Here is an 18,532-nt window from a genome sequence, read left to right on the forward strand (position 1 = left end):
ATCACTCTGTACAGTGTATATAAATGAAAAGTTGATATTTCATACATCATGTACATCATGTCTTAATCTTGAGGTGTTTTTATAGTTATTGATCTCTACAGACATGTTTTCGACATTGAACACAGTCAGAAGTCCATATGGACTTCTCTGGGTTATTGAAGCAACCTATGTGATTCGGCATCGGGCAGCAGGCTGCCAGTCATCCACACAGCTGGGTCAACCAGATCAAACTGCTTTATTTGTGGGGAAGACCTCTGCCAATACTAATGAGCATAAATGCCTTAAACATGGGCAAGTCCACCTGGAACTCAGATTGAATTTGTGTTTGATGGCTTCAGCTGGAGGCTTGTCTTTCAAGCTTCCTATTATAATAGACATATTACACATCACAACACATTTATTACAGCATTAGAAAGCACTCCAATCGGCTTTATACCTTTTCGTCAGAAGTAGAATAGTATGTATTGATATAAACACAGTTAGAAAACTGTAAAACCACTTAACGTTAACGCATGTGATTTTTCAAATCAGAAATTTCTGACTGCTCCTGTATAGCTCAGTGGTAGAGCATTGCGTTTGCAGCGCAATAGGTCATGGTTTCAGGGAACACAAGTTAATAAAAAAAACTATAGCTTGTAATGCACTGTAAGTCGCTTTGAATAAAAGCGTCTGCCAAATGCGTAAGTAAGAAATTTCGAAGTTTCGCTTATTGCTTCGGTTTTCCAAACACAAGAGTTAAACAAAGCCGTAACGATGCTGACAAGTTCTTATCTATAAATATATTAAAACAGATGTACACAGCCATTGTGCTCTTTACTGGTGGGGTTTTTTCCCTTGCTTCCCATCTGTTCACAATACTCAAGTCATCCAGGTCAGATAAAGTTTAAACTGCTAAACGGAGAACAGCAAGAAAACAATCATTGACAAAACATCATATACAAACTCAGTAAAATACAGGGGCCAAATGTGAAATACTGCGCGAACCAAAAGGCTTTCATTGGGAAAAGGAAAAGCTTTAAATAGAGTACTGCACATATTAATATTCCTTTTCGAAATGCTTTTTTTTCAATTGGGTTGTCTTGTTTGGTATTTTACAGTATTTTACAATTGGCACCTTATGTTTAAGGCTTAATCTTCAATCTGGCTTTATCATGAAACGATAGATCATGCAATAGAATAAAAACAAAACCTGAGTCAGTTCTTCCAAAAAATTCACAATTACAAATGCACAGCGCCCATTCCTTGTCTTAAGATCAGAGAAACTAATCTTTCAATTTGCCATTGTGAACCACGACAATCATTCCACTGAAAAAACGAAACAAATCAAACAAAACAAAAAACGATTCATGGCTAATCCAGGCCTACAGCCATTGGCTTTTTAAGAAGTATAAATTAGTATGGATTATCAGGTAACGCTGGCATTGATCTCTGAAAATCATACTGATGTTCTGTTTTAGGATATACATAATGCAGGTTAAGCCCTCAAAAGATGTTCGGCTATAGGCTAATATAATGTGCTAATATCTATTACCTGTAATCAGGTGTTTAAAATGATTTCTCCATTCATGCTATTTACGGTAAAAACATGCCATATTGTGCAGAGGATTAGCATTAATCTAATATTTGAATCATATATAAATTGCTATAAGTATAGATTGTCCATTTTACAGAATTGCAATTTCAAAGAGGTAAATGAAAAACTATGTATGTATGTATGTGTGTATATATTGTATATAAAAGTCAGTTCATTTTAAACTCAACCCCGTGAACCTCTCCGAATTCATTTTTCTAAGTTTTGGAGGCAGGTGACCATCCATTCTTCCTCCGATTCCGACTCCACCCACACCGACGCCTCCAGCCAACCTCTGCAGTTTCGGGGGTAGATCTGTCACTGATTGGCTGATATGTTCAGCTCCGCCCACCAAGCCCAGCTTGGGAGCCAGCCTGTCCTCCATGGGACCAAGTACAGAACTGATCGAATGAAGCCTCTCTTCCGCCACGCCCGGCGCTGAGCTGATTCGCTGGAGTTTGACGGGCAGGTCCCCCAGGTTGTAGGTGATCTCCGAGCTCATGCGGAGAAGCTTGCGAGGCATTCCGTCCCGAATGGGCATATCGCGCCCCGTTAGCTTTTGAAGTTTGGCGGGCATGGGGGTTGCTATATTGATAGAGGCAGTTTCCGCATCGCTCTGAAGTTCCAGACCCTCCAGTGTGCCACTGCCTTCGGTGACCCCGCCTGCGCTGTGGCAGAGGGAGGGGGCTGTCAGAGGGGAGGACAGGAGCAAGCTTTCTTCCTGTTCCTTTACACTAAGTGGAGGCGTGGGAACCTCGAAAGTGCCGTGGAATTGCGAATAGTCGACCTTGAAGAAGCCCTCCTCCAAAGAAATAACTGGGAAGAAACGGTGGCCCCATAGAACCTCGTCTTCTGTGTACGAAGTACGAGCCTGGCATGTCATCCCTGGGAACGTAAAAGAAACAAATTTATTAAACGAATGAACAACAAGGTACTACAGCTATGGACTATAGAGAATGTCAATACAAAAAAATGAAGTTTTACAACAAATATATTTCAGTTGAGTACAATAGCCGGGTGACTAAAACTAATAGTGGCATTACGCGCACATAGTCAACATTTGCTGTTGAGCAACACCCACGGGAACGTCTGTTCACGCTCCATTTGGTTGCATGAAAACAAGAGCTTTATCTGTAGGAAATTGATTAGATCTGTGTATCTCCAACACCGTCGAACATCCCTCCTTAATTAAAGCGTGCAAAACCATCACTATAAAGAGATCATTTTTATGAGCCTTTTACAAGTGAACAGATTCACAACACAGCGTTCAGTCATCAGCGAAGAATCTACTGTAAGATAATGGTCGACTTGAAAGCAGTCATGATAGTTTACCCAAAAATGAAAATTCTGTCATCATTTACTCACACTCAAGTTGTTCCAAACCTGTACAAATTTCTTTGTTCTGCTTAACACAAATGAAGATATTATAATTAACAGCAGCACCACTTCCATAGAAAGAAAAACAAATCCTATGGAAGTCAGTGGTGCTTCAAAACAAACATTGCTGAAATATCTTCCTTTGTGCAGGACAAAAAATTATACAGGTATGTAACAACTTGAGGGTGAGTGAATGATGACACCTTTTTTATTTTTGGGTAATCTATCCCTTTAAAGGTGCTGTAGAATGTAAAATGTATTTACCTAGACAGATAAATAATAAGAGTTCTGTGCATGGTAAAGACATATCATAATCAGCAAACACTATTGTTTTCTTCTTATGTAAACCTCGTGCATGCAAAAGACCGCTGGAAAACCAGCCAATCTCAACATAACACCAACTGTGACGTTACAGTCGATATGTAGGCCCGCCCACAACATTAAATTACATATTAATGTTGCTGAAATTCTAAAAACAATGTTGTGACTACTGTGTTAGTGCTATAGTTAATGTTATATGCTAGTGTTTAGGCTGAAGATCTACTCTTGACGTTACGGTTACGTTTTGCAGGTTCATACTGAAAAAAACCCACATCACTCAGAAGCATCCATTAACAATCTCCAAACAATTGGTTATTCCTCAAAATCTGTATCTTGGTCTGATACAGGCTCAAACATAAGGTCTGTTTGCATGATCCTTTGCATTATTCATGATCCTTTTAAATAAGGTACTAATAGACCATTTCCTTCTTCTAATCCTAGGGTTGTAAATAGACATTTGAAATCGTTTCTGGATAATTGTTGCACTTAAAGGGATAGTTCACCCAAAAATGAAAATTCTGTCATCATTTACTCACTCTCATGTTGTTACAAACCCGCATAAATTTCTTTGTTCTGATGAACACAAAGAAAGATATTTTGAGAAATGTTTGTATCCAAACTGTTCGTGGACCCCATTTACTTCCATAGTAGGAAAAATAATACTATGGAAGTAAATGGGGTCCACGGACGGTTTGATTATAAACATTTCTCAAAATATTTTTCTTTGTGTTCATCAGAACAAAGAAATTCATACAGGTTTGTAAAAACTTGAGAGTGAGTAAATGAAGACAGAATTTTCATTTTTGGGTGAACTATCCCTTTAATAAAGCCGCATACCTTTTATGTAGAGAACAATTTAACAGATTATTTCAATGCATTCTTTTGCACCTTTTCACCAAAATAAGAATTATGTTGTATTTACTCCCCAGCTCATGCCATCCTAGAGTTTAATGATTGTCTTTTTTTAAGTTTAATCCACTTGACTTTACAATTAATTCCAACTTTCTTGACTACACTGATAAAAGTAAAAATTGGATCAACATAGAAAATTACTTCAATTGGTAACTTTTAAACTTACATTTGAAAAAATCTTTTGAAAATGTTAAAATATTTTAACCAATTGAAATTCATTTTCACTTTAAATTCTTCACTTAAAGTGAGAAAATTTTAGTTTATAAAACTTATTTTTTAAGTATTACCAATTGAGGTAAGTTTTTTACTTTTACTTAACTTTACTTTTTACAGTAGTGAGGAGTTGCTTTAAATTAAAAATAAAGTAGAATTAGCTTAAAAAAGTAATTTCAACTTTATTTGTATACATTATAGCCACTCCTCAATAGTCAAGAAAGCTGAAATCATTGTAATTTCAAATTGATTAAACTTAAAAAGTTGAGTGCAACAAGGAATTTTTTTATGTTCTTATATGGGGGTCATACTGTATACATCCATCATTAAAGTAATTGAAATGACTTCAATGGGCTAAGTTCCGTGTTTGTTAGACTACACAATTAATATTTTGAGCTTATTTAGCAATCCATATATCGTGTATCCTTGACAACATGCTGATCAGTGGGGTACATTCAAATATGGCGGTATGTCAACAACATTGGATCTCATTCATTTAAATATGCTCAGAGCCGTTGCTAAAGGTTGAAAGGTTGCAACAATTATAGGGGCCCCTACTGCCCAGAGGGCCCCACAAAATTCAGAAGTTATAATAAACTGGCACTGGCCCCCATTTTGTTAATAATATCTAGTATTTATTAGTTATATGCCTTAGAGTTTAATGAAAATCCAAGAAAAATGCAATTTGGTGAAAAAATCTAAATATCTGATTCTCTCCCCTCTAATAAAATGGTTTAATATATACATGTATATAAATATATGTATATATATGTATGTGTGTATGTACGTATATGTAGGTATTGTTTATGTTTAATTTTGATGGGTAGATGATGTTTTGTAAAGAGGGTAGGCGCAATAAGCCACAGCTTCAGCCTACACATCCTAATATAAATATTTAGGAGTTCATATAGACTCAAATCTTACATTCAAAACACACATAAAAAAGGTCTGTAATAAAGTAAAGTTTAGTTTGGCAAATTTTAGGTATATCAGAAACCACTTATCAACTAAAGCAGCTAAGGTATATTTCCATTCACTGATTTTCTCTTACATTACTTACTGTTTGATAAGTTGGTCCAATGCGCACTCGACTGTTTTAAAACCACTTAAATCATTATACAATCAAGCTCTTAAAATTTTAGATAAAAAGCCAATTCGTTACCATCATTGCCAAATTTTAAAAAAATATACATTGCTTAGTTGGGTAAACCTCATAAAGTACAGAAATGTTTGTTTAGTTTACAAAATTTTACATAACTTAGCTCCCCCACCTTTACTCGGCCTTATTAATTTTAAATCGAATGCAAATAGAGTCACAAGAGGCGCAGCAAGGAGGGACTGTATAATTCCATTAAAAAAAACTGCATTTAGTCAGGCTGTATTTTCATTTACAGCAGTACATCAATGGAACTCAGTTCCACCATCAATTAGAGAGTCGCCATCCTACTACACTTTTAAGGTTAATGTTAAGAAATGGTTTAATGATAATCAACATTGTCAACACTGAACATTCCCATCTATTAATAGTAATTGTATCATCTTTTATTTCTTATCTTTTTTATTTTTTCTATCACTTCCTAAATGTGTATTTATACCTCTTGTATTTTCTTAACAATTTTATTGTATCACAACTGTTTTAGGATGCCTATTAACATCTGGCAAAGGGACTGCCGATGAAAATTAGCCTGTGGCTAACTCGGGTGCACTTACATTTGTTATGAATGTTGATACGTGTACATTGTCCCTTTTCAAATAAACAAATAAAATAAAAAATAAAAAATAAAAAAAAATAAAAATACACCTGTTCGGTTACCATTTTTGTCTGTAATGAATTTTCTGTACATATATTTTGTCCTTTGTTTTAGTAACCGAATAAACAAACATTCATATTCATATCCTACAGTGTTTAAATTATTCAGTTCAAACAGTGATAAACATCAGAGGGAGCCAATGAAAATATAAGTCACATCTTCAGCTTGTGAACAGAACCAATCAGAGTGAGGCGGCCGCTTAAGTTTGTGATGAACTTTATTTTTATAATTTATAGCAACTCCTCACTAGTCAAGAAAGTAATAATTCATTGTAATTTCAAATTGATTAAACTTAAACAAGTGCAACAAGGAATTTTTTACTGTGTTTTTATATGGGGGTCATATACATTCATATATAAGTCATATACTATCATAAAAGGGACACTCCACTTTTTTAAATATGCTCTTTTCCAGCTCCCCCTCTATTGAAAGTTACTAAGGGGACTATTTTCGGGCAGTGTGTAATATCATTGCGCCTCCTGCAGCCATGTTACGGCAGCAAAGTCCTTGATTATTACGCCGGAATGGGAGTATAGTTCCTAGCCATATATCTGCCTAGAAAATCGCAACTTTTAATTTTCCGTCTGTCTTAGTACACGATGTTACTACAGAAGAGTCAAGTTTTTAGGGAAATATAGAAACTCTTTGGTTATTTTCTAGCAGGATGCTAATGGTCTAATCAGATTCAATGGATTGTGCTAAACTATGCTAAAAGTGCTAGCGCCAGACCCGGAGATCAGCTGAATGGATTCCAAAACGGTAAAAACTCTAGGTGAGCTGAAAAATTAGAATGTTTTCAAAAGAAGTGGAGTGTACCTTTAAAGTAATCAAAATGATACTAATAGGCTAATTGTTTCCCGAGGCAACGTTTCATGTTTGTTAGTGAAAACGATTAATATTTTGGGCTTATTTAGCAACCTATATGTTGTGTATCCATGACAACATGATGATCAGTGAGGTACATTGAAATATGGCGGTACGTCAATAACGTTGAATCTCATTGGTTGTTATAAAACACACACAGAAACAAATAAAATTCAAATAAATATCCCCCTGTGAGAAAGAAAGTAAAACACATATGAAATGGCACACTGCAAAAAATGTCTTTCTTACTTAGTATTTTTGTCTTGTTTTCAGCAAAAATATCTAAAAATGTGATTGATGCAAAATGACCTAAGAAAATAAGTCTATTATTTTTTTTTTTAGCTAATTTGTACTTAAAACAAGCCAAAAAAATCTGCCAATGGAATAAGAAAAAAAATCTTGAAATAAGTGTTTATGAAAAAAGAATTTTTTTCTTATTCCACTGGCAGATTTGTTTTGCTTGTTTTAAGCACTAATTTACTTAAAGTTCATATTTTTTGTCTAAAAACTAGACTTATTTTCCTTGTTCATTTTGCTCATCAAGAAAATAAATCTTAATTTAAGCATTTTTTGATATTTTTACTGAAAACAAGAGATAAATACTAAGTAAGAAAGTAATTCTTTGCAGTGCATGATAAATTATGAGTCATTTTCTTGTATTTATCCATTCTTATACTCTTATCCATTGGTATTTGACTGCTGTATGATATAATTTCCATCTTGTCTCGGTGCATTGAGGGGCAGAAGAGAAGAAGCGAACAAAGACTGTGAGGACATTGTTCTATACAGGGATTTAAAGACTACCTCCTGAGTAGCTGGATGAAAGCTTAACGGTTTGAGGTGTTGTTTTCCAGACAGATAAAACCAGGCGCAGTCTAAAAGAGTCATGCAATTGCGTTTTCTAAAAAGCCTAACTGAGGAGTTCTTCCAGGGAGACAACACATACATTATGCATTTCAGATAGTCATGATTGTTGTTTTTGACCATTCAAACACCTACACACTCTCTCTCACACACACATAGACATAAGCACGGTTATCCTTCCTTACTACAGTAAAAAACCCCGCTTTCCAAGCGGACAAATCCAGGGCTTAGCTGTATAACATAACATTATTCATCTTATGAAATATTTAACAGGCTTTCTGCTGTTTGCTGGAAGAGGGAAAGGTAAGGGCTCGGCGAGTCGAAATCCGGTCCGTCTTACGTAACCATTCCATATTCCTCCATTACGACAAATTTCATTTCAGCATTTGGGTGAAACATTGTGCGCATTAGTCTCTGCCAGAAAAAATGCTATTGCTACACTTCAACGTCTGACAGTTATGAGAACAATTTATATTTCCAAGAGGGATAATCTGTTTCTATGGTGACCGTCATCAAGTGCTCGGTTCTGTTGCCACAGAGGTGCTCTGCCTGACCTGTTTCTGTCATCTCGCTTTCTCTCCATCTCTGTCTTTCTTTCTTTCACTCGCTTTTTTACATTTACATTAATCCATTTGGCAGGCGCTTTTGTGCTGCACTGCATACATTTTGAGCCACAACAAGGCACACAACATGTGTTCCTGTAGCTCAATTGGCAAGTTTGTGAACCTTCAATGCGCTTGGATAAAACTACCAACGAGGAATTGTTAGTACAACAATCTTCCATTCCCAATGCATTTTTTTAACACGCCCATTCCACGCACTATCATCATGACTCTCATCCTCTCGTTTTTTTGTCTCTCTCTTTCTGTGTGGTGTAAGATAACAATAAACTCTACTATCTCTCCTCATCCCTCCAGGACCACTGACACACAGTGTGCGGTCCTGGAGGGATGAGGCTATGCCTCCTTTTCCATTTTCTGACGCCCCACGGGACGGTAGAGGAGAGATTTTGTAATACTGTACTTAAACCCAATACATGTTTTTTCTTCCCAACACAGATGGTTAAACGCAATCTCAATTCGTACTAAAACGCATTAATGTAACCCGTCCATTATTTACTGGCATGGCAGACAGGTGTCATATCGCTCCGACCTCTATGTAACCACTCTGACCTGCACGGTTTCAGTAATTAATGTAACTGCTGGCACACAAACCACAATTATCACAATAAATCACTTGCTTTTTCATCAGCAGGCGTGCATGCAGTCCACGCATACACGGATTGCATCAGTTATTGTTGCTCGATTGGGAGAGCGTGACGGTAGCAATGCCAAGACCACAGATTTGATTCACGGGGAACAGACGAACTGTGAATACCTTGAATGCACTGTAAGTTGCTTTGGGTGAAACCGTTTGCAGAATGCATAAACGTGTGGATGTAAACTGTTTGACACCAACATCTGTCAGAAGAATGTCTCATGCTCTTCTGAGAAAGACTTGTGTCAAAACACAAAAGAATCTCATTACATCCCTTTCTCTTTTTGCTATTGATGTTTGCGGCGGTTATGGTTTGATGAACATCAAGATAAACTATTTTGTATCAGACGTTCACTGGTTTATAAAATCTCATCGTAAGGATCTTTCTAATCGGAGTCCTGTGGTCAAACTGTAATGAAGCACACTAAATCCATTTAACTTATTATGCTTTAGGGTTATAAGGGAAGGCCGGCTAAAATTGATAAAGATATAAAAATGTGCCTGTGCCTGTGAAAACCCAGCTAAGTCATTTTTAGCGATTTTCGAATCACCCTTTCACATTCTGTGAAATATAACCGTGATATCCTATCAATATTGACAGAGTAAGGTCGTGTCAAAGATTGAAAATGAAGTAAAAGCAATGATTAAAATCAAAATGTTTTGCTACAAATTTCAAAATGAGATTATGAGACCTGCATTTCACACACGGGTCAGAAATTTCTTTTCAAACCCTCCTTTGTATAACACACAAAGAGAAATTCTTTATTTCTATGCAATGCAAGTGAATAAGGACGGAATTTCAGTCAATAACATTTATCACAAATAAATGCCTGAGAATATTTTAACACAAAGCTAGCATTCCAAATAACAGAATTGATATTTCATATATTCGAAATTGAATTTTAAGGATGATTGGATCAAGTTGTCACATGGTCTAAGTAAGGATTTATATCAGATAAGGGTGCCTGAAGGTCTCACTGGTAAACACTGCACTATTGTTTTCTCATTTCAAATAGAAACGCAATTTACAGAGTATTACATCTTAAAGTGAAAGTAATGTATCTAGACTGTGAAACAAGAGGCCGGTGTTGGGAAAGCCACTGAAAAATGTGAAAGATAGTAGGAATTTTTCAGATAAAATAGCTTTGTTTTGCTACATTTAATATAATAGTATTTGATATCTTAAAGGAAAATATTTTACTATGTTCTTACCTCAATTTAGTCGAATTAATACATACCTATCTTTATTAATGCGTGCACCTAATCTTTGTACAGCACGTTGTGAATGTGTTAGCATTTAGCCTAGCCATATTGTATGGCGAAGGGGCACTTAGTTTGCAGCACTTCGACCTTGGCGCGCAGTAACATCATTACTCCTGACTACTCCTCCTCTCGCTCAAACGTCCATCAATATTACTGTGCCGAGGTCGAAGTGTTGCAAATTAAGTGCTCTCCCGCCATACAATATAGTTCTCATTTTTTATCCGCTTAAAAAATCGCCACGTTTTATTTTGTGCAACTATACTTATTTGTGTAACTACTCATGTAACAGTCTTTAAATAGGGAAAACATGGAAGTGTTTGGTGGCTTCTAAATTCATCCCTGTTTGGATCCTAAGGAATGAATGGGGCTAGGCTAAATGCTAACACATTCACAACGTGCTGTACAAAGATTAAGTGCACGCATTGAATAAAGATAGATATGTATTAATTTGTCTAAGTTGAGGGTAAGAACATAATAAAATATTGAAAAACGTTGGTGTTTTTCTTTAAAAGTTGCTTAATAGCTTTTAATATTTTATTAATATGAATTATTAAATACAATCTGCTATGAGATGAAGATTACATTTTTTAAAACAAAAACTCATTAAGTACAAATAAAAAACTGAAAACTGTCCACTTTTACTCTATGGACACTGGTGGCTGGTGCATAAAATATTTTTTTTGGGGGGCACAAACAAACTCAAATCAAATTTTTACTGATAATTCTGATAATGTTAATGTTGAAGTCAAACTGTTAATGCATGAAATAAATGTACTATAAATCTGTGAATTCAAGTATAATGTGGGTTTATTATCAGTAATGAACTAATCAAGGTAATCATTCACACACACAGACTTTTTTAATCTCTGTCATTTTTTTACTAACAGCGTTGTAAAGATTCCACCATAGTCAATTGTTATCCATCATTTCATGTTTTAATGATAAAAAAAGTCATTAAAAATGTAATGATAAAAAATTTCGTTCTCGTGTTCATTTCTAATCATGAACTTAAATGAATAGCTATCAGAGCTGTGTTTCTGAATGGGAAAAGATTGCAGTGATTAGCAAAATTAGCATCATGGCCCAACCTTCAGATGCACAAAATCAAGTCCCGCCCTACATTTTACATCACAATATAGAATGGAAGACATTTCCTACTTCCGTTCCATGGTAAACAATGTAAGATGTTATAGTTTGGTTAATGATGAAAGAATTAATATTTTTCAACCACAGTTTTAGTCAAAACAGATTTTTTTGATAAATTAAATCTTAAATGATTATCTATTCCAATATTAATGGGGCATGTAGGCCTACACAAAGCCATTTTTTGCCTGCGGGCGGGGTATGTTTTCAATTGTTTCCAACGGAAGCACCACGTTTTTTTTAAAACAACAGCTGCAGCGTTTTATCCTTGTTCACCACTGAACACCCAAATGTTCAACTTTGGGAGATACGCTCAGCTCGTTAATGGCACTTTTTACATAACCGTCCAATCACAGTGGAGGAGAGGCGGGACAAATGCCCCAACAACCAACCGGCACATCATACAACGTCTGATAAACAAAACAGAAGTATCATGGCAAACAAAGAGCTTAGCTGAAGAAATGCTGGCGTTTTCAGCTGCGTTTAAACAGCCTGATCTCCCAAAAAATTTTACATATTTTATGAGTTGGATAATTGGTATCATTTTAAACAAAGTTAAACATGCAAAAACGTACGATTATTATAAAAAACAATAACAAAACGCCACCCCTAAACCCAACGGCACAGGGGTTAAGGCAGATTTTACAAAAATTTACAAATGTTGTCATACATATTATAATTATTTCGACATATCACAAAATATGTATGAAAAGCACGCACTGGTTTATATGCTTTGGAGTACACATGTCCCTTAATTCTTTGTCGGTTAGATTTCCCCCAAAAAATGTATACTGTCAAGTGTTTACCTTAAATGCTTTCATGGTCAAACTATTTAATGCAAGTCAAAACCATTCCAGGTTCATCATAAATGAGAGAGTGAGTTTTCTTTTGACAGGGTATTTACTTTTGAGAATATTTGAAGCCATAAACGCCATAAAAAAACAATAGTTACCACCAAAATCAGTATTGTATCAGGTCAGTATTAAAAAGTAAATTCTTAATTTGACGCAAAATCCTATATCTGCCCTGTTATTCTTTCATCGTTTCTCCCTTTCTTCCAAACCGCTACAAACGCCAATCCTCCTTTTTTGCAGAATGCAATAAATCCACTCAACAGATCACAGCGTACCATTCCACGCATTGTAAACAACAATGGCGGCGCGTTGAATAAACACTGAATCCTAGTTTTCCCTCATCTACTTTGTACTTCGTGATCAACAAACAAACAAAAACAGAAATGTAAGCAATCCAAATCGAATAATTTACGTGACAGGCACTCGGGCGAAGAAAAATGCAGACTGTTGCTTGTTCTCACATGACAGTATGAAGTCTCTGTCATGCTAACACATTGACCCCAGGGGATCTTATGAAAAACGTTTCATTATTTTGTGCAAAGTCAACAAAAATTGAGCAGGACCAAAACATTTTACGGCTGATCGCTGTCATAAAAGTTCAGCAACGACATCCCAAGGATGAGAGCAGCAATGACAGTGTTCTTAATATGACAAAGAAAGTGTTTTGATTAATGCCATTAATGTTTATTTTTTGAATCAATGTATACCAATAGTCAACTAAATGAATATAACATGGCAAAGATGAATGCACATTTATATATTGATTCATTCAATACATTTATAGCATTTTGAGAAAAAAAAATTGTCATGGATTTATTGCATTTTGCAGAAAAACAATCAGTTTTTATAATAAATCTTTGAAAATCAAATTACGAATTTGAATTTTTACTGTTATTATAACCTAAGATGCTATGTGAAAGTTTGTAAAAGAAAATAGTGGTTTTCATCTTGTCACTTTTTTGGTATAGAAAACACGTTTTTACCGAAATTAGTCAAAATGGATTTATTGCGTTCTGGAACCAAACTCTTCATATGTTTGTTTATTCCTTTGTCATTTAATAGTACTTTTAAAAGATGCAAACTTTCAAAACAAGCAGAAATCATTATTTGAATACATTAGTTTTAATGCAATCCATACTAAAAAAGGGCCCATTATTCATAGGCTATATATACACACATTACGGTATTCAAAAAAGTGTTATTTAAAAGTCTTACATGCTTTTTTGCATAATTTAAGAACTTGCTGCTATATTTAACTGTGTTTTGCTTGTTTGAAAAGGCTTTTTAGTACAGACTAATGTGAAAAGCTGTAAATAATTTGACAGCTGTGGATGTGGGCACAGCTGTCATGTTTTTTTCGCTAAGCAATGAATGGCTCTGGGCAGGTCCCCAGTGAGCCCTTGGCCCCGAAGTCACTGTCTCTATGCCAAAAGGAAGTTATCATATTGATGTCAAACTATTCCTCCAGCCACAATGTGAGAATCCGTATGAAATATGAGCTGAAAGGAAAAACGTCCCAAACACACAGACTTAAAGATTAAAATGAAGGGCCCCAAAAAACACGCATAACAAGTTTGTGTTGTATCGCTGCATCTGTATCATAAACCTAGACATAATTACAGAACAAAATTAAAATGTCTAATGACTTATTTGATAAGTAGTAATTAGTATTTGATTTATGTGGCTGATAAACACACTTTCTCTCTCTCCATACTTCAAACACACACTGGTATGACTTTACTGTATGGTTAAGCGTTTAAGAAGGGGCCGATTTAGTTGCTATGGAAACTGATTCACAATGGGGAGCACAGAGTGCTGACTAACTGTACATAATTCTGTTTTTTTTTTCAGTTTCTTTTTTTTACCCACAAATCCCTTTACTTTCCGTGGGTGGAATGATCAGATGTGCCATCCACGAGAAGTATATTATTTCATTCTGTTTAAGAATATATGGTGTGTTAATATCCAGTATGTCGCATATGTTGCGTTTAATGCTTCCTCATTTGTAAGTTGCTTTGGATTATTGCATCTGCTGAATGAATAAATTCGGTTTCAATTAATTGAAACCATGGGAGCATGTGGTACTATCCGCACTATTGCGATCGATGGTTTCTAAAGTGTGTATTGACTTCCACATGCTTGAATTTGTGTAGGTCGTTGTGTTAAACGCTGCAGGGTGAGAAAGTAAAGGTGAGCTGTGATTTGATTGACAGGTGGCTTAATATCCAAGCATGCCAGACTATAGAACCATGAGATGGAGAGAAAAGCGAAAGACTAGCTTTGTATATCACGTCTTACATAACAGCTCTTTCGTTCTTTGTTGCAGTAGACACACGATACTCATTCCTTTCAATCACTAAAAGGAGAAAGCAGACTAATACCGGTAAACCTGCTTCTTAAGAATGACTCACACATAGTGTACACACTGTACATATAACAAGCCACCCCAACCCCCTTATCCAGATAAAATACTCTACACTATTGACTAGGGATTTTAAATGTGCAGAAAAACATACAGGCAATAAAAAATGCATGACTAAATATATCTATCTACAGGGCAGAAATGTATTTTAGAAAAATACAAATGCATGAACCTGCAAACTAATAAATGTTAATACTCTACAAGCAAAAGAGGGGTTATACTTTTTTTTATACTAAAGAGTGTATATCAGTGCCTCAAAGGTACATACTGGTACCTAAAGAGTACATATTACAAAAAGTGCTTGGCATATCTTCTGGATTTTTGGTATCTGAGCATTTTGTTACATAGGCATAGAAACTTACCGGTGGTCTCCACGATCCCCTCTAAGATAACCACAATCTCAAACTGCTCTGTTTGCATGGACCTGAGCGAGAGGTCGTAGAACGGGCTCTTGGAGTCGATCACATGGCAGATGGTCAGAGGAGAAACTAAAAAAAGCTGGTCAGCTCCAGTGCTGAACCCAACGTCCAACTCCAGCTGATCCAAAGGCAAAAACTCTCCTTCGGGAGTCTGACGGGACTAAGAAAAGCAAGAGAGGTAGACAAAGAAACAGTTTTTGTAATTAAAATAGTGAAAGAGATTGATGTCATCCTTTTTATCTTTCATTGCAAATTTTGTTTGCACAACCTTTGCTTCATTTCTACCATGAATTTGCTTGTATAAATGTTTTGGCAATACAAGTGAAAAATATTTTCCGCTCCAATAAACTGAATGTGGAGTTGAAAGAGACAGAGCTGTCATTCTGCACCTTTAGTGCTACAGAGGGTTGTCTCCACAGGTCACATGGAGCAAATCAATACGTTGTCCATTTTAAGTGGCCAAAATCAAATTCTAGCTTTTCTTTTTGCCTGGTTTTCTGCTTGAGGTAAAGCCAGAACGAACCTTAAACTTATCATTAAGTGGTCTAAATATTCCTAAGTAGCCAATATATTGATAAGTTCACACATATTATTAACTATATTGATATCTATTTAGGTACATTAACTACACATAATCTATAATGTGCCATTTCCTGCTCTCTATGTTTGGTTTCAGTATACTTACTTTGAGTAGTTTGCAGCGTATTTGCGCGGAGACCATATGGCTGTTGCGCAGGTTGCCCACTCGGAACATAAGGGTCATTTTGCCGTCACGCATGGAAATAGCGGCGTGCTCGCTGAACATGAGCGTCTCCGCCCGTTTCTTCGGCTGGGACATCTTGATGAACATGCAACCAATGAGAAAAGCGTCCACTATAGATCCCAGAATCGACTGGAAGAGGAACAGAATGATGCCCTCCGGACATTTATCGGTAATGTATCGGTAACCGTAGCCGATAGTGGCCTCGGTTTCGATGAAGAACAGAAAGGCTGATGGAAAGTTATACACGTTGGCCACGCACGGTGTGTACTTATCATCGTGGGCCCGGTAGAGGTCTCCGCGTATAAATGCGATGACCCACCACATCGAGGCCATGAAGAGCCACGCCACCGTGTAGGTAAGGATAAAGATGAATAGATTCCAGCGCCATTTGAGGTCCACGAGCGTGGTGAACAGGTCCGACAGGTACCGGCTGGTTTCACCTCCCAGGTTCCCGTGCTGGACGTTACATCGGCCGTTCTTGTCCACAAAGCGCTGACGTTTCTTTTTCTTCTCGGGGGCCGCTTGGTTGAACCCGCCGCCGCTGGACGAAGTCGTCACCACTTGGTAATCATCCCCAAATTTTTTGCGCAACGCAGACATCCTCACCACTGAAGTTATCCCGAATTCACGAAAATATTTTCGTTCTTACAAAATCGTTTTTTTTCGGGTTTCTTCACACTTCAACGCATTTCTGATGAGACCATTGAAAAAGTCACAATCGGGAGAGAGCTTTGTAATCTTGCCGCAGGAGTTTCCTCCGTGCGCCTCTTAATAACCGCGCGCTTCTTTTGGGACAGACCGATGCAGAAACCCTACCCGTCTCCAAATCCGCATATCTTAACGACACTTATCTACTCTATTAAACGTGCAAAAACATGGATAGTGGTTTGCTATCTAAGATTGGCGCAGTATGGCACTTGTGCGTTGGCACCCTCCTCCTCCACCTTCATGCGCTCCTCCTGTTTCCCCAGGTGTATCACACCAGTTTGATAAGATGCTGGCAGGTTGACGCCCTAAGAATCCTACCCAAGTTCCTCGCATCCGAGATCTTTTACCTGCTACTGCTGCTGCGGTCCGTCGTCTCACTGTTCTCGGCTTGTGCGCACTGCGCGTTCTCAAACTCCATCTCCAGCCCCGACAAATAAGAGAAACTTCTCGGAGAGGGTGGTAAGCCGAGAGGTGGGGGAGGAATGAACACGTGTTCTTGTGTTGGATACCACTCTTTTTCCTTTTCTGCTGCGCTTGTAATAAGTCTTTCTCTGAGCGGCGCTGCACATAACGTAATCTATAAAGATGCGCGCTTAGCACCGATATGTCATTTATCAGAAAACAATTCCACGTCCAGCTTTTGATATATAATGTCTTTTATGCGTCAGAATGATGGATGGAAACTACACGGGGGATTAATATAGTGTCACATCACTGTCGGACAGAGAACAAGATCTCTTTTGGACTAAATGCTTTGTTCATTAAAAAACAAAAAAAAACACTTTAAATGCAATCACTGTTATGACCAGAGCTAATGTACGACCTAAAATGTATCTAAAAAGCACTCACTACCTCCCTATCGCACCTTTTTTTTGGCATCCACGTGTCCTTTTTGGGGTTCTCCATCTGTCTCCTTTTCAAGCCAGGCAGGGTGCTGGAAGATAAGGGCTCTATTAGTGTGTTATTTTAGAATCATGTAAATCACTCCCTGTCTATAATGGCCTGACTCTGTTGCTCTGAAAGTGTCAGTACTAGAACACTGTGACAGAGCGCCTTTGGACCGCTCTCTCTCTCCTCTCTCTCTCTCTTTATATCTATCTAGACTAGGCGTCACAACCCTGTTCCTGGAGATCTATACCCTCTTGGATATTTTAGTTCCAATCCTGCTTCAACACACCTGCCTCTCGTTTTTAAGGTAGCATTGAAATGCCTGATTGCCAAGTTCAGATGTGTTTGATTGGGGTTGGTTCGGAACACTGCAGGATAGTAGATCTCCAGCAACAGCGTTGGTGACCACTGAACTTGACAATAGCTTTCACAATCACACATACACAGTGTACGTTTGTGTGTGAGTGAGTGTATGAGCTATTTTAGAAGTGTTAATTGATATATGAAAATTACTCACCCTTATTCCATCCCCGATGTAAATGACTTCCTTTCTTCAGCTGAAAACCTTTAAATAAGTTTATTAAAACGTCTTCATATAGTCAACATGGTGAACCTCTAAACAGCAGATGCATCCATCATAAAGTAATCCAAATGACTCCAGTGGGTTAATATACTGTTTTCTGAAGTGAAACAATACGCCTGTGAGAGAAAACAATCACGCGTATCCATGGCAACATACACATCAGCGCAGTAAGTTTAAAAATGGCAGCACATCAATAATGTCAGGTCTCATTGGTTCTTGCATGTCTCATGCAGAAACAGATAAAAACTTCATTTTGTGTTTAACTACAAAAGAAAGTCATAAACATCTGAAATAAGTGTG

At 37.0% G+C, this 18,532-nt stretch overlaps 1 protein-coding gene across 1 annotated transcript; it reads right to left on the bottom strand.

The window, feature by feature from the left end:
* Positions 1 to 216: 216 nt before the first annotated feature.
* On the bottom strand, positions 217 to 17,548 carry kcnj3b (potassium inwardly rectifying channel subfamily J member 3b). The gene is made up of 3 exons (XM_065240119.2): positions 15,976 to 17,548; positions 15,234 to 15,450; positions 217 to 2,455 (listed from the first exon to the last, which is right to left on the bottom strand). The coding sequence occupies exons 1-3, from the start codon at positions 16,651 to 16,653 to the stop codon at positions 1,746 to 1,748; spliced, it is 1,605 nt and encodes a 534-aa protein (XP_065096191.1). The 5' UTR covers positions 16,654 to 17,548; the 3' UTR covers positions 217 to 1,745.
* Positions 17,549 to 18,532: the final 984 nt, after the last annotated feature.

Source organism: Paramisgurnus dabryanus, chromosome 7, assembly GCF_030506205.2.
Source record: "Paramisgurnus dabryanus chromosome 7, PD_genome_1.1, whole genome shotgun sequence".
NCBI classification, from domain to species: domain Eukaryota; kingdom Metazoa; phylum Chordata; class Actinopteri; order Cypriniformes; family Cobitidae; genus Paramisgurnus; species Paramisgurnus dabryanus.